This window comes from Silurus aristotelis, assembly GCF_946808225.1.
Source record: "Silurus aristotelis genome assembly, chromosome: 23".
NCBI classification, from domain to species: Eukaryota; Metazoa; Chordata; class Actinopteri; order Siluriformes; family Siluridae; genus Silurus; species Silurus aristotelis.
Window position 1 is genome coordinate 50,001 of NC_139596.1, and position 15,000 is coordinate 65,000.

The following is a 15,000-nucleotide window of genomic DNA, read 5'->3' on the forward strand; positions in this document are numbered from 1 at the left end:
TGTGTAAATTGAATTATTGCTTTATTAGCTCAGGGCCATGGCCACACTTCATCATTAGGATGATCAGAACTGTACCTGTGCTCAAACATGTCACATCTCTGACAGATGCTTTAAAATAGTGTCTACATTTTATTGTTTTGCATTTCAATTATATTTCACAGTGACACAATGGATTCCCACAAAAATCCAGTGGCAGACCATCAGGACGAGTAAGGCCTTCTCTGCTGACCTAAACATCATCTGAGTTACATTTGAATACATTTTGTCCATGAATATGTATGAAATTATCATCATTAGTCTATTCTCTTCTTTTCATATCGCTTCTCTCGGTTGCGCTGCTTCAAGTAATGTATTCGTATTTCAGAATTCATGTCATGTGTTGTTGGGGTTAAAATCTGTGCAGATGCCTTCACAGTCAGCAGTGTGAGCTCCTGCAGGGGAAAGTACATAATGCTTGAAGCTGCTGCTTTAACCACCAATCAACATTTGAATTGGTGACACTGTGGCCCTCTAGCAGGCATAATGTTTACATGCATTTTCCCGTCCTTTGATTGGATGGTCAGAACGCACAAGTCAGAGTTTACAAACTGCATCTGTAAGAAACTGCACAAGCTCAAAAACATTCCTGTGAATTTAACAGCTGTTATTTTCACTCCACAATGACTGATACAGGAGAAGAAACTGATTTGGATGCAGAGACACTTACAAGAGCATTTATTAAGAAAGGACGCCACTAAAGGCCTCGGGGTGAAATACACACGCTCATACTGCAAAAACCCCATAGTTACTAATACGATGAATAACATTTCACACCTATACACAAGACACAAACCCGATCTGAAGAGAGCTTAGAAATACACATTTCCAGGTAAAGTCATCAAGGGAAAAATACAAGGCTGCAGTGGATTGTTTGTACAGAAGATTATATCTGAGTGCAGCAATGCCTTCTGGGTAAGCTGAAGTTTAAAAAGTAATTCTGTAGATAGAGACGTGTTCAGCATGCAGTTAATCACAGTGATGACTATCACTATTCAGAACTTCAGAGTCTGTAGGCATTACAGGAGTTACAGGCCATTTTTCTGGTTTTATGTGTGAGTAAGAGAATATTAAGGTGTTCAGGGAAGAGAAACAGCACACACACACACACACACACACACACACACACACACACACACACACACACACACACACACACACACACACACACACACACACACTGACCTGATCATGGCAGCTCCAGAGCCACAGTCAAAGTGGAACTCTACAGTGCCGCCCACCAGAACAATAGACAAGAAGTCTTGGCTGTTCTGGTCATGACTGTAGAGAAGAGTCCCATCCTGACTTGTGGGTTTGAAGGTGATGTGGAACTCCATAAAGGAAAGGTAGGAATGTGTGTGCTGTGGCCAGGGGGCGCTTGAGTATGACTGCACACTCTCATTGAAGTGAGGCAGAGACAGCACAAAACCTGACATACAGAGGATGTTAGTCAGAGAGAGTGTGTGTGTGTGTGTGTGTGTTTGTGTGTGTGTGTTGGGGGCCGGGGGTGGGTGGGGGGTATGCACTCACTCTCCTCACAGTGAACTCCTCTGTATCCCAGAGGACAGAGGCAGATGTAGCTGTCTGCACGAGTCGCGTAACACACTCCACTGTGCTCACACACCACATCATCACACACAGTAGCACTGCATTCACCTGTAATACACACACACATTTCCACATGCTGTAACACTACCAAGTGTGTGTGTGTGTGTGTGTGTGTGTGTGTGTGTGTGTGTGTGTGTGTGTGTGTGTGTGTGTGTGTGTCTTACCAATGTCTGCCCCGTTGAGGGCATGTCCCTGAGGCCAGGGTTTAGGGTTAATGTGTCTGCCATTGATTGATAGCCTTTGGACACACCCCAAAAAACCCTGTTTAACTCCCACTGTACACAAGCCAGTACAACCTGGGAGCTCCGCCCATAAACAGAGGAGTACGGAATGTTATTTTGCTGTAGTGACCCTGTAACACACACACACACACACACACACACACACACACACACACACACACACACACACACACACACACACATATACACACAAACACACACGCTGTTACCCGGAGTCTTGTAATTTGTGTGTGTGTGTGTGTGTGTGTGTGTGTGTGTGTGTGTGTGTGTGTTTTGTCACCAGTGAGGGACCAGATACAGGGGGATTGTTGTCAAGTTGCAGCCAGCCATTAACTCCATCTCTGAACAACGTAACTTTGTACCACTGACCAATCACAAGAGAGTGTTTACTGATGATCTGCCCTGCCCCAGTGCCACAGTTAAACCTGCACACACACAGGGTTATTTACAGATTAGTAAAGTAATGAAGTAGAAACACTTTGTTATTGTACTTCAGTAGATTTTTTCTGCTGTCAGTTTTTTACTTCACTATTTATTTTTCAGACTTTTTACTTTCACTCATTTACACTTTAACACAAATATCTGTTCTTTCTTCTTCTCACATTTTCACACCAGACTCATTACTTTAGTTTGAATGTGTTTGGTGAATATTTTTTCTTCTCACTTCACCGTTTTCAGCACATCAACATGTTTCTCATCATCTCCTGTTTCTCAGACCACAGATGTAGACTAGATTCTGAAGATCACAGTGAGCAGGCAGAAGGCAGTAAGAAGTCTGGGGTTAATGTGGATGAGACAGAGGGAGTCAGTGATGAGAACATGAGTGAGAACAGACACATTCCTGATTACATGATCATCATCATCTTTTCTCTGTTTGTGTTCTATATGGTGGATCTTCAGTCTGGAGACATTCATTAGAGAACAACATTTGAGATTATTTTTGTATTAATATATTAATTAGGGCTGTTAAAATTAATGCAGCATGCATTTCTGTTTGACAATTTTTATAAAAAATATAAATAATTAAATATAAAAGAGGTGAAATAAAAACTTTCATCACACGTTTATTCATGACGTCTTTACTCAGATATAAAATAAATCAATTATCTCCACCAAAAAATAATCAGTAAACATTTAATTAGTAAACATTTGTTTTTTTGATGCATCAAGTCTCAAATCAGCACCAAAATCCGCCATGATGTGCACAATTAATCCTCTGGGGGGCGACAAACACACTGCCGCGTTTTGTGCCATTTCTTCCTCATAACCCCGAAATGAACTCAAATTACTCTGTAATTTTTATTTGTACAGATAAAAAAAAATCATTCTAATCTGTAAAGGGTCTACTTTTATTTATTTGTATATACTCATAAAAGCAAAAAAACATTGTGCTTTTGTAAAATATAGAAAACAGACAGGGGGCGCTCTCTGCCCTCACTGTCATCTCTCTTCACAAACACATCAACAAAACAACGTGAATCTCAGTGAATATTTGACTTAAAGTCTTAATAAATATATGAATAGAAAACTCGAAATGTCTTTAACATAAACCACAGTCACAGTCCGTATGAAATTTAGAACAGGTACAGTTTCTCCTGTATCACTTCAATTACCGTCCGTGTGGAAACATAGCAAAAGTCCAGTTTGGTGTCCTGATGATTTACTTTAAACACCATAATTGAATTTACAAGAATATTTAGTCTTCATGCTCTAGGTTGAGTTTGATTTCACTAATAAACATACATTTGCATAAAGCATCAATATTTCTCCATTCACATGTTGATTAAAGTATTAAACAATTAAAAAGTATTAATTTATGGCACATTTATAACAAAAACACGTGTGATTAATCGTGATTAAATATTATATTTGATTGACAGCTCTAATATTAATATGACATGAGGTTCAGTTCCAGCGTGACACTAAAACAGGTCGTAATAATCACTAGTTTTACTGAAGAACACGTCAAAACACAAACTTCTTTACTTTCACTTGAGTGAAAAAGTGCAGTCAGAACTTCAGCTTTTACCAGAATCTTTAAGTCATCAGTATCTGCACTTCTACTGAGTGATGCATGTGTGGAGGATGTGTGCCATCTCTGATTATTTTTATTTAGAGTGGTTGTTGTTGGTAGAGGAGTTGCTCAGAGTGTTGAGGGAGTGGAGGAGTGTTGATGTAGTAGAGGAGTGTTGAGGAAGTGGACCAGTGTTGAGGGAGTGGAGGAGTGTTGATGTAGTAAAGGAGTGTTGAGGGAGTGGAGGAGTGTTGAGGGAGTGGAGGAGTGTTGATGTAGTAGAGGAGTGTTGAGGGAGTGGAGGAGTGTTAATGTAGTAAAGGAGTGTTGATGTAGTAGAGGAGTGTTGAGGGAGTGGAGGAGTGTTGATGTAGTAGAGGAGTGTTGATGATGTAGAGGAGTGTTGAGGGAGTGGAGGAGTGTTGATGTAGTAGAGGAGTGTTGAGGGAGTGGAGGAGTGTTGACGGAGTGGAGGAGTGTTGATGTAGTAGAGGAGTGTTGAGGGAGTGGAGGAGTGTTGATGTAGTAGAGGAGTGTTGATGATGTAGAGGAGTGTTGAGGGAGTGGAGGAGTGTTGATGTAGTAGAGGAGTGTTGAGGGAGTGGAGGAGTGTTGATGTAGTAGAGGAGTGTTGAGGGAGTGAAGGAGTGTTAATGTAGTAGAGAAGTTGTGAGGGAGTGGAGGAGTGTTGATGTAGTAGAGGAGTGTTGATGTAGTAGAGGAGTGTTGAGGGAGTGGAGGAGTGTTGAGGGAGTGGAGGAGTGTTGATGTAGTAGAGGAGTGTTGAGGGAGTGGAGGAGTGTTGATGTAGTAGAGGAGTTGTGAGGGAGTGAAGGAGTGTTGATGCAGTAGAGGAGTGTTGATGTAGTAGAGGAGTGTTGAGGGAGTGGAGGAGTGTTGAGTGAGTGGAGGACTGTTGAGGGAGTGGAGGACTGTTGATGTAGTAGAGAAGTGTTGATGTAGTAGAGGAGTGTTGATGTAGTAGAGAAGTGTTGAGGGAGTGGAGGAGTGTTGATGTAGTAGAGGAGTGTTAAGGGAGTGGAGGAGTGTTGATGTAGTAGGGGAGTGTTGAGGGAGTGGAGGAGTGTTGATGTAGTAGAGCAGTGTTGATGTAGTAGAGAACTGTTGAGGGAGTGGAGGACTGTTGAGGGAGTGGAGGAGTGTTGAGGGAGTGGAGGAGTGTTGATGTAGTAGATGAGTGTTGAGGGAGTGGAGGTGTGTTGAGGGAGTGGAGGAATGTTGAGGGAGTGGAGGAGTGTTGATGTAGTAGAGGAGTGTTGAGGGAGTGGAGGAGTGTTGATGTAGTAGAGGAGTGTTGAGGGAGTGGAGGAGTGTTGATGTAGTAGGGGAGTGTTGAGGGAGTGGAGGAGTGTTGATGTAGTAGAGGAGTGTTAAGGGAGTGGAGGAGTGTTGATGTAGTAGGGGAGTGTTGATGTAGTAGATGAGTGTTGAGGGAGTGGAGGAGTGTTGAGGGAGTGAAGGAGTGTTAATGTAGTAGAGAAGTTGTGAGGGAGTGGAGGACTGTTGATGTAGTAGAGGAGTGTTGAGGGAGTGGAGGAGTGTTGATGTAGTAGAGGAGTTGTGAGGGAGTGGAGGAGTGTTGATGCAGTAGAGGAGTGTTGATGTAGTAGAGGAGTGTTGATGTAGTAGAGGAGTGTTGAGGGAGTGGAGGAGTGTTGATGCAGTAGAGGAGTGTTGATGTAGTAGAGGAGTGTTGAGGGAGTGGAGGAGTGTTGATGTAGTAGAGGGGTGTTAAGGAAGTGGAGGAGTGTTGAGGGAGTGGAGGAGTGTTGATGTAGTAGAGGAGTGTTGAGGGAGTGGAGGAGTGTTGATGTAGTAGAGGACTGTTGAGGGAGTGGAGGAGTGTTGAGGGAGTGGAGGAGTGTTGATGTAGTAGATGAGTGTTGATGTAGTAGATGAGTGTTGATGTAGTAGATGAGTGTTGAGGGAGTGGAGGAGTGTTGATGTAGTAGAGGAGTGTTGAGGGAGTGGGGAAGTGTTGAGGGAGTGGAGGAGTGTTGATGTAGTAGAGGAGTGTTGAGGGAGTGGAGGAGTGTTGATGTAGTAGAGGACTGTTGAGGGAGTGGAGGAGTGTTGAGGGAGTGGAGGAGTGTTGATGTAGTAGATGAGTGTTGATGTAGTAGATGAGTGTTGATGTAGTAGATGAGTGTTGAGGGAGTGGAGGAGTGTTGATGTAGTAGAGGAGTGTTGATGTAGTAGAGGACTGTTAAGGGAGTGGAGGACTGTTGAGGGAGTGGAGGAGTGTTGAGGAAGTGGAGGAGTGTAGATGTAGTAGATGAGTGTTGAGGGAGTGGAGGTGTGTTGAGGGAGTGGAGGAATGTTGAGGGAGTGGAGGAGTGTTGATGTAGTAGAGGAGTGTTGAGGGAGTGGAGGAGTGTTGATGTAGTAGAGGAGTGTTGAGGGAGTGGAGGAGTGTTGATGTAGTAGGGGAGTGTTGAGGGAGTGGAGGAGTGTTGATGTAGTAGAGGAGTGTTAAGGGAGTGGAGGAGTGTTGATGTAGTAGAGAAGTGTTGAGGGAGTGGAGGAGTGTTGATGTAGTAGAGGAGTGTTGATGTAGTAGAGGAGTGTTGATGTAGGAGAGGAGTGTTGAGGGAGTGGAGGAGTGTTGATGTAGTAGAGGAGTGTTGATGTAGTAGAGAAGTGTTGAGGGAGTGGAGGAGTGTTGAGGGAGTGGAGGAGTGTTGAGGGAGTGGAGTAGCGTTGATGTAGTGGAGGAGTGTTGATGTAGTAGAGGAGTGTTGATGAAGTAGAAGAGTGTTGAGGGACTGGAGAAGTGTTGAGGGAGTGGAGGAGTGTTGATGTAGTAGAGGAGTTTTGAGGAAGTGGAGGAGTGTTGATGTAGTAGATGAGTGTTGAGGGAGTGGAGGAGTGTTGAGGGAGTGGAGGAGTGTTAAGGGAGTGGAGGAGTGTTGAGGGAGTAGAGGAGTGTTGATGTAGTAGAGGAGTGTTGAGGGAGTGGGGAAGTGTTGAGGGAGTGGAGGAGTGTTGATGTAGTAGAGGAGTGTTGCGGGAGTGGAGGAGTGTTGAGGGAGTGGAGAAGTGTTGATGTAGTGGAGGAGTGTTGAGGGAGTGGAGGAGTGTTGAGGGGGAGTGGAATTGTAAAGGGAGTAGGCCCTGGCATGGAGAAGCTGATGCTGGATCTATGATGATCACAAATGTTGAGCTCAGTAGCTCCTACTTTCATACCAAAGACTGTAGAAAGAACATTTACTTTTAATCTTATACTCCAGTGCTCATGTTAGTTCTCACTCTCCAGTGTTCTGTATTGTTGAAAGATTTATGATCACACTCTTGATGTCACCCAAATGAGGATGAGGTTCCCCCTTTGAGTCTGGTTCCTCTCAAGGTTTTTAACTAAAGGGAGTTTTTCCTTGTCACAGTCACCACGGCTGCTCATCAGAGATAAACACACACCTTCACCTTCACTGTTGATTTCTGTAAAGCTGCTTTGAGACAATGTCTGTTGTGAAAAGCGCTATACAAATAAACTTGACTTGACTTGACTAGTGGAGTGTAGATGTAGTAGAGGAGTGTTGAGGGAGTTGTGGAGTTTGATGTGTTAGTGGAGTGTTGATGAGGTAGTGGAGTGTTGATGTGGTGGAGGAGTGTTGAGGGGGAGTGCAATTGTAAAGGAAGTAGTGGAGATGTGGAGGCAGTAAAGGAGTGTTAAGGGGATAGTGGCGTGTTGATGTTGTAAAGGTTTTTTGAGTTGTTGAGGGGGTAGTGGAGTTGTGGAGGTGGTAGTGGAGTTGTTGAGGGGTAGTGGAGTTGTTGAGGGGGTAGTGGAGTTGTGGAGGGGTAGTGGAGTTGTGGAGGGGTAGTGGAGTTGTTGAGGTGGTAGTGGAGTTGTGGAGGGGTAGTGGAGTTGTGGAGGGGTAGTGGAGTTGTTGAGGTGGTAGTGGAGTTGTTGAGGGGGTAGTGGAGTTGTTGAGGGGGTAGTGGAGTTGTTGAGGGGGTAGTGGAGTTGTTGAGGGGGTAGTGGAGTTCTTGAGGTGGTAGTGGAGTTGTTGAGGGGGTAGTGGAGTTGTTGATCTGGTAGTGGAGTTGTTGAGGGGGTAGTGGAGTTGGTAGAGGCTGTAAGATGTGAACAAGATGTGAAGGTGATCTGTACCAGAACTGACCTGTAGTGAAGTCTCCTCTGAATAAGAGCAAGAGACATGAAATCTCCTCGACCATCTTCATTTTCTCCACAGTACAACAACAGCCCATCCTCAGAGTCCGCCTGAGACACATGTGCACAGGTTGCTTTTTTATTATTACCATGATTTTACTAGCTGTGGACATTAAAAAAGAAAGATTGAGAATGTGCAGGTTAAAGAGTCTGACCTTCAACTCCAGAGTGATGTGGAAGATCTGGTATGAGTTCTTTAGGGGTTCAAATGTCATGTAAGAAAATCCATAAAACCTTGGATACCTGATCAACAAACCTATGTAGAAAACACACGGCAGTCTCAAACACCATGTATATAAACACACACTCACACATAAGTATTACTAGCAGAGATGTATAAAGTACGAGAGACTCAGACTTGAGTAAAAGTACAAGTGCTCTATAAAAAAAGGGACTTGAGTAGAAGTTGAAGTTTTCTTTAAGCACCATACTTAAGTGGAAGTACTAAAGTATTCAACATTTTTTGTACTTAAGTATTGCAAGTAGTTTATTTTAAAATGTACTTCTTAAATACTGAAAGTAAAAGTACAAGTATTGTGTTACGTAGTTATTGAAGAAAGCAGTCAAAAGACATCATATTGTTTTGTTTGTTTTAAATATCTTGTGTCAAACAGGTTTGAAACAACGTTATGAAAAGAAAACCTAAATTGTGACTTTTTTCTCCACAGCTGATTCCCTTCTTAAACTAATGTGCATCAAGCAGTCATTTTTTGGAACTTGCACATTTTCTTTTCATCCTCAACTTGTTAGCGCAACTAAAAGATCTGAAAGGCCAGTAGGCCACATTCAGGTATTTCTTATGTAAAAACAAAAGTGACTAGAAGACCTAAAAACACAGAGCTTCACTTTTTGTAAACAAACAGAACAAGTTTTCCCCTTCCCACTAATGTCCTGAACTGGTGAAAGGCAGTTGGTGAATATGTGATCCTGAGGTGCATGAGAGGAAGCGCGGTGCTGAGCATTCACGGGTGAAACGTCGTGCTAAAGTAAACAATATGCTAATTGTGGCCGTTAATGTTGAGTTAACATTATACCAAGCCGTCCCAAATAAAACACTGCATGGGAAACGGCTTTGGTGTGTTAGTGTCAGTGCACTAGTACATTAGTTGCAGTGTTAGCTGCAGTGCACTATGCTACACGCTATTGTAAACAAGCTAACGTTCACTAGATAAGTGATATTTTAATCACTAATATAACAGATTCATGGAAAATTACATTCAGTAATCAGCATTTTAGCCGCAACTAATTTATGAATGAGTCTGAATCAACTACATTAAAGAGAATCGCTTTATTTAAAGTGAATAAAATCCCCTACTTAATGGAGTTGAACATTAAATTTGCAAATATTGTTCTTTTTCTTTTTTTTTTCTCTCACACTATAACACTTTAAACCCTGGACAGTCACTTTAACTCAGGACTCGCACGGCACAGTTCACTTTATACCACACCGCAGACATTCACTTTAAAGACAATCACATTACTGTTTACTGTACATAAGCATACACCTGCATACCCTGTATCATAAGCAACCTGTATCATAAGCAACCTGTATCATAAGCAACCTGTATCATAAGCATACCCTGTATCATAAGCATACCCTGTATCATAAGCAACCTGTATCATAAGCATACCCTGTATCATAAGCATACCCTGTATCATAAGCAACCTGTATCATAAGCATACCCTGTATCATAAGCATACCCTGTATCATAAGCAACCTGTATCATAAGCATACCCTGTATCATAAGCAACCTGTATCATAAGCATACCCTGTATCATAAGCAACCTGTATCATAAGCATACCCTGTATCATAAGCAACCTGTATCATAAGCAACCTGTATCATAAGCAACCTGTGTCATAAGCAACCTGTATCATAAGCAACCTGTATCATAAGCATACCCTGTATCATAAGCAACCTGTATCATAAGCATACCCTGTATCATAAGCAACCTGTATCATAAGCAACCTGTATCATAAGCATACCCTGTATCATAAGCAACCTGTATCATAAGCATACCCTGTATCATAAGCAACCTGTATCATAAGCATACCCTGTATCATAAGCAACCTGTATCATAAGCATACCCTGTATCATAAGCAACCTGTATCATAAGCATACCCTGTATCATAAGCAACCTGTATCATAAGCAACCTGTATCATAAGCATACCCTGTATCATAAGCAACCTGTATCATAAGCAACCTGTATCATAAGCATACCCTGTATCATAAGCAACCTGTATCATAAGCATACCCTGTATCATAAGCATACCCTGTATCATAAGCAACCTGTATCATAAGCATACCCTGTATCATAAGCAACCTGTATCATAAGCATACCCTGTATCATAAGCAACCTGTATCATAAGCATACCCTGTATCATAAGCAACCTGTATCATAAGCATACCCTGTATCATAAGCAACCTGTATCATAAGCAACCTGTATCATAAGCATACCCTGTATCATAAGCAACCTGTATCATAAGCAACCTGTATCATAAGCATACCCTGTATCATAAGCAACCTGTATCATAAGCAACCTGTATCATAAGCAACCTGTATCATAAGCAACCTGTATCATAAGCATACCCTGTATCATAAGCAACCTGTATCATAAGCAACCTGTATCATAAGCATACCCTGTATCATAAGCAACCTGTATCATAAGCAACCTGTATCATAAGCAACCTGTATCATAAGCAACCTGTATCATAAGCAACCTGTATCATAAGCATACCCTGTATCATAAGCAACCTGTATCATAAGCAACCTGTATCATTAACATACCCTGTATCATAAGCAACCTGTATCATAAGCAACCTGTATCATAAGCAACCTGTATCATAAGCATACCCTGTATCATAAGCAACCTGTATCATAAGCATACCCTGTATCATAAGCAACCTGTATCATAAGCAACCTGTATCATAAGCAACCTGTATCATAAGCATACCCTGTATCATAAGCAACCTGTATCATAAGCATACCCTGTATCATAAGCAACCTGTATCATAAGCAACCTGTATCATAAGCAACCTGTATCATAAGCATACCCTGTATCATAAGCAACCTGTATCATAAGCATACCCTGTATCATAAGCAACCTGTATCATAAGCAACCTGTATCATTAACATACCCTGTATCATAAGCAACCTGTATCATAAGCAACCTGTATCATAAGCAACCTGTATCATAAGCATACCCTGTATCATAAGCAACCTGTATCATAAGCAACCTGTATCATTAACATACCCTGTATCATAAGCAACCTGTATCATAAGCAACCTGTATCATAAGCATACCCTGTATCATAAGCATACCCTGTATCATAAGCAACCTGTATCATAAGCATACCCTGTATCATAAGCATACCCTGTATCATAAGCAACCTGTATCATAAGCATACCCTGTATCATAAGCAACCTGTATCATAAGCAACCTGTATCATAAGCATACCCTGTATCATAAGCAACCTGTATCATAAGCATACCCTGTATCATAAGCATACCCTGTATCATAAGCATACCCTGTATCATAAGCAACCTGTATCATAAGCAACCTGTATCATAAGCATACCCTGTATCATAAGCAACCTGTATCATTAACATACCCTGTATCATAAGCAACCTGTATCATAAGCAACCTGTATCATAAGCAACCTGTATCATAAGCATACCCTGTATCATAAGCAACCTGTATCATAAGCAACCTGTATCATTAACATACCCTGTATCATAAGCAACCTGTATCATAAGCAACCTGTATCATAAGCATACCCTGTATCATAAGCATACCCTGTATCATAAGCAACCTGTATCATAAGCATACCCTGTATCATAAGCATACCCTGTATCATAAGCAACCTGTATCATAAGCATACCCTGTATCATAAGCAACCTGTATCATAAGCAACCTGTATCATAAGCATACCCTGTATCATAAGCAACCTGTATCATAAGCATACCCTGTATCATAAGCATACCCTGTATCATAAGCAACCTGTATCATAAGCAACCTGTATCATAAGCATACCCTGTATCATAAGCAACCTGTATCATAAGCAACCTGTATCATAAGCATACCCTGTATCATAAGCAACCTGTATCATAAGCAACCTGTATCATAAGCATACCCTGTATCATAAGCATACCCTGTATCATAAGCAACCTGTATCATAAGCATACCCTGTATCATAAACAACCTGTATCATAAGCAACCTGTATCATAAGCAACCTGTATCATAAGCATACCCTGTATCATAAGCAACCTGTATCATAAGCAACCTGTATCATAAGCATACCCTGTATCATAAGCAACCTGTATCATAAGCATACCCTGTATCATAAGCAACCTGTATCATAAGCAACCTGTATCATAAGCAACCTGTATCATAAGCATACCCTGTATCATAAGCAACCTGTATCATAAGCAACCTGTATCATAAGCAACCTGTATCATAAGCATACCCTGTATCATAAGCAACCTGTATCATAAGCAACCTGTATCATAAGCAACCTGTATCATAAGCATACCCTGTATCATAAGCAACCTGTATCATAAGCAACCTGTATCATAAGCAACCTGTATATACAATTCTCCAATTTTTTTTTACATATATGTATATCTTTATCTTTATATATTTTATATTTTACATAGTTTATTGGTTTTATTTATCTGCCTTCTTTTCCCTCGTTTTATTTCTTCTCCCCACCCTCCCCCCTCATGCCGGTCAGTCGTGTAAAAGCATTTCACTGCATGTCGTACTCTGTAAAACATACAGAGTACGACATGCAGTGAAATGCTTTTACACGACTGACATTTGTGCATGTGACAAATAAAATTTGATTTGATTTAGATTTTTTTAATTAAGCCGCAGCCACACACCTGACTCGTGTGTGTGTGTAGAGAAGGTGAGATGAACCGCACACCTGACTCGTGTGTGTGTGTGTAGAGAAGGTGAGATGAACCGCACACCTGACTCGTGTGTGTGTGTGTAGAGAAGGTGAGATGAACCGCACACCTGACTCGTGTGTGTGTGTAGAGAAGGTGAGATGAACCGCACACCTGACTCGTGTGTGTGTGTGTAGAGAAGGTGAGATGAACCGCACACCTGACTCGTGTGTGTGTGTGTAGAGAAGGTGAGATGAACCGCACACCTGACTCGTGTGTGTGTGTAGAGAAGGTGAGATGAACCGCACACCTGACTCGTGTGTGTGTGTGTAGAGAAGGTGAGATGAACCGCACACCTGACTCGTGTGTGTGTGTGTAGAGAAGGTGAGATGAACCGCACACCTGACTCGTGTGTGTGTGTAGAGAAGGTGAGATGAACCGCACACCTGACTCGTGTGTGTGTGTGTAGAGAAGGTGAGATGAACCGCACACCTGACTCGTGTGTGTGTGTGTGTAGAGAAGGTGAGATGAACCGCACACCTGACTCGTGTGTGTGTGTGTGTGTGTGTGTAGAGAAGGTGAGATGAACCGCACACCTGACTCGTGTGTGTGTGTGTGTAGAGAAGGTGAGATGAACCGCACACCTGACTCGTGTGTGTGTGTGTGTGTGTGTGTAGAGAAGGTGAGATGAACCGCACACCTGACTCGTGTGTGTGTGTGTGTGTAGAGAAGGTGAGATGAACCGCACACCTGACTAATAAATTTTTTTCGGGATGGGACACCCCTCGGATGGGGGGGGGTTCAATAATTGAAGCCCGGAGCTTTAGAGAAAGCTGAGGCAATGACAGCCACCAAAGGGGGCGTGGCAGGTGGATTCCTGACAATAATGTGGGTTTGGAATGATTCGTAACATTTTTATAATTGTAACGAGTAAAGATGCAGAACATAAAAAATCTATCGGGGTAAAAGTATTAAACTCATCGAATATATGTACTGAAGTAAACGTGGAAGTAGGAGAAAAAAACAATACTCCAGTAGAGTACAGATACTGCCTTTTAGTACTTAAGTACAGTAGTGAAGTAGTTCTACTTCCTTACTATACATCTCTGACTACTAGCATGTTATTTCATTAGCATGATAGCATGTCACCTTGAGAGCAGAGATCTCCATGGTGACCAAGGTTGCAGTGACACTGCGATCCTCTAATGTTGTAGTCGTAACTACAGAAATTGTTTGGGGGACAAACAGTCTCATCACATGACACGTTGTATACACGAGGCTCCACCCCTTTCCAGGCAGTGATTAAAGGACTGGAAGTAGGAAGGGTTGATTTAGATGTGGATAGGTAGGTAGGTGTGTTATCAGGTGTGTGTTTGAGGACAGGTGTGTTATCAGGTGTGTGTGAGAGGACAGGTGTGTGTTTGAGAACAGGTGTGTTATCAGGAGTGTGTTTGAGGACAGGTGTGTGTTTGAGGACAGGTGTGTTATCAGGTGTGTGTGAGAGGACAGGTGTGTTATCAGGGGTGTGTTTGAGGACAGGTGTGTGTTTGAGGACAAGTGTGTTATCAGGTGTGTGTGAGAGGACAGTTGTAAAATATTGTCTTCCTGTAAATCTCGTGTCCGTTAGCAGAAGCGCCGCTTGGTGGTCGCAGGTGAGAGTGCAGGTTCTTCATGGCTGGAAATGGCGGCAGCTGTTAAAATGCAAATAAGAAACATCACCTTACTGAAAAAGTGTCAAAGTGTTTGAATGTGCAGCAGAATGTGATTCAGCACTAAATAAAATAATCCACATTACTGTAGTTACTGTAAAAACAGTGAGTCTGATTTCTATAAATCTCTCTCTCTCACACACACACACACACACACACACACACACACACACACACACACACACACACACACCTCTTCTACAATGACATCATAATCAGAGTCAACACCAAATCCTGCATCATCAGTGTAGAGATCCTGATCACCACTGCCCACTTCAGCTGGACCTGCCACACATACACACACAC

At 42.2% G+C, this 15,000-nt stretch overlaps 1 protein-coding gene across 1 annotated transcript in view; it reads right to left on the reverse strand.

Annotated features, from left to right (window-relative positions):
- egflam (EGF-like, fibronectin type III and laminin G domains) overlaps window positions 1-15,000 on the reverse strand; it is a 27,618-nt gene that overhangs the window by 9,988 nt on the left and 2,630 nt on the right. The window contains 8 exon segments of the mRNA XM_083527536.1: window positions 1,222-1,465; window positions 1,567-1,692; window positions 1,809-1,924; window positions 1,926-1,996; window positions 2,167-2,311; window positions 8,043-8,143; window positions 8,248-8,348; window positions 14,135-14,652. Of these exon segments, the coding sequence (XP_083383662.1) occupies window positions 1,222-1,465; window positions 1,567-1,692; window positions 1,809-1,924; window positions 1,926-1,996; window positions 2,167-2,311; window positions 8,043-8,143; window positions 8,248-8,348; window positions 14,135-14,652 (1,422 nt within the window).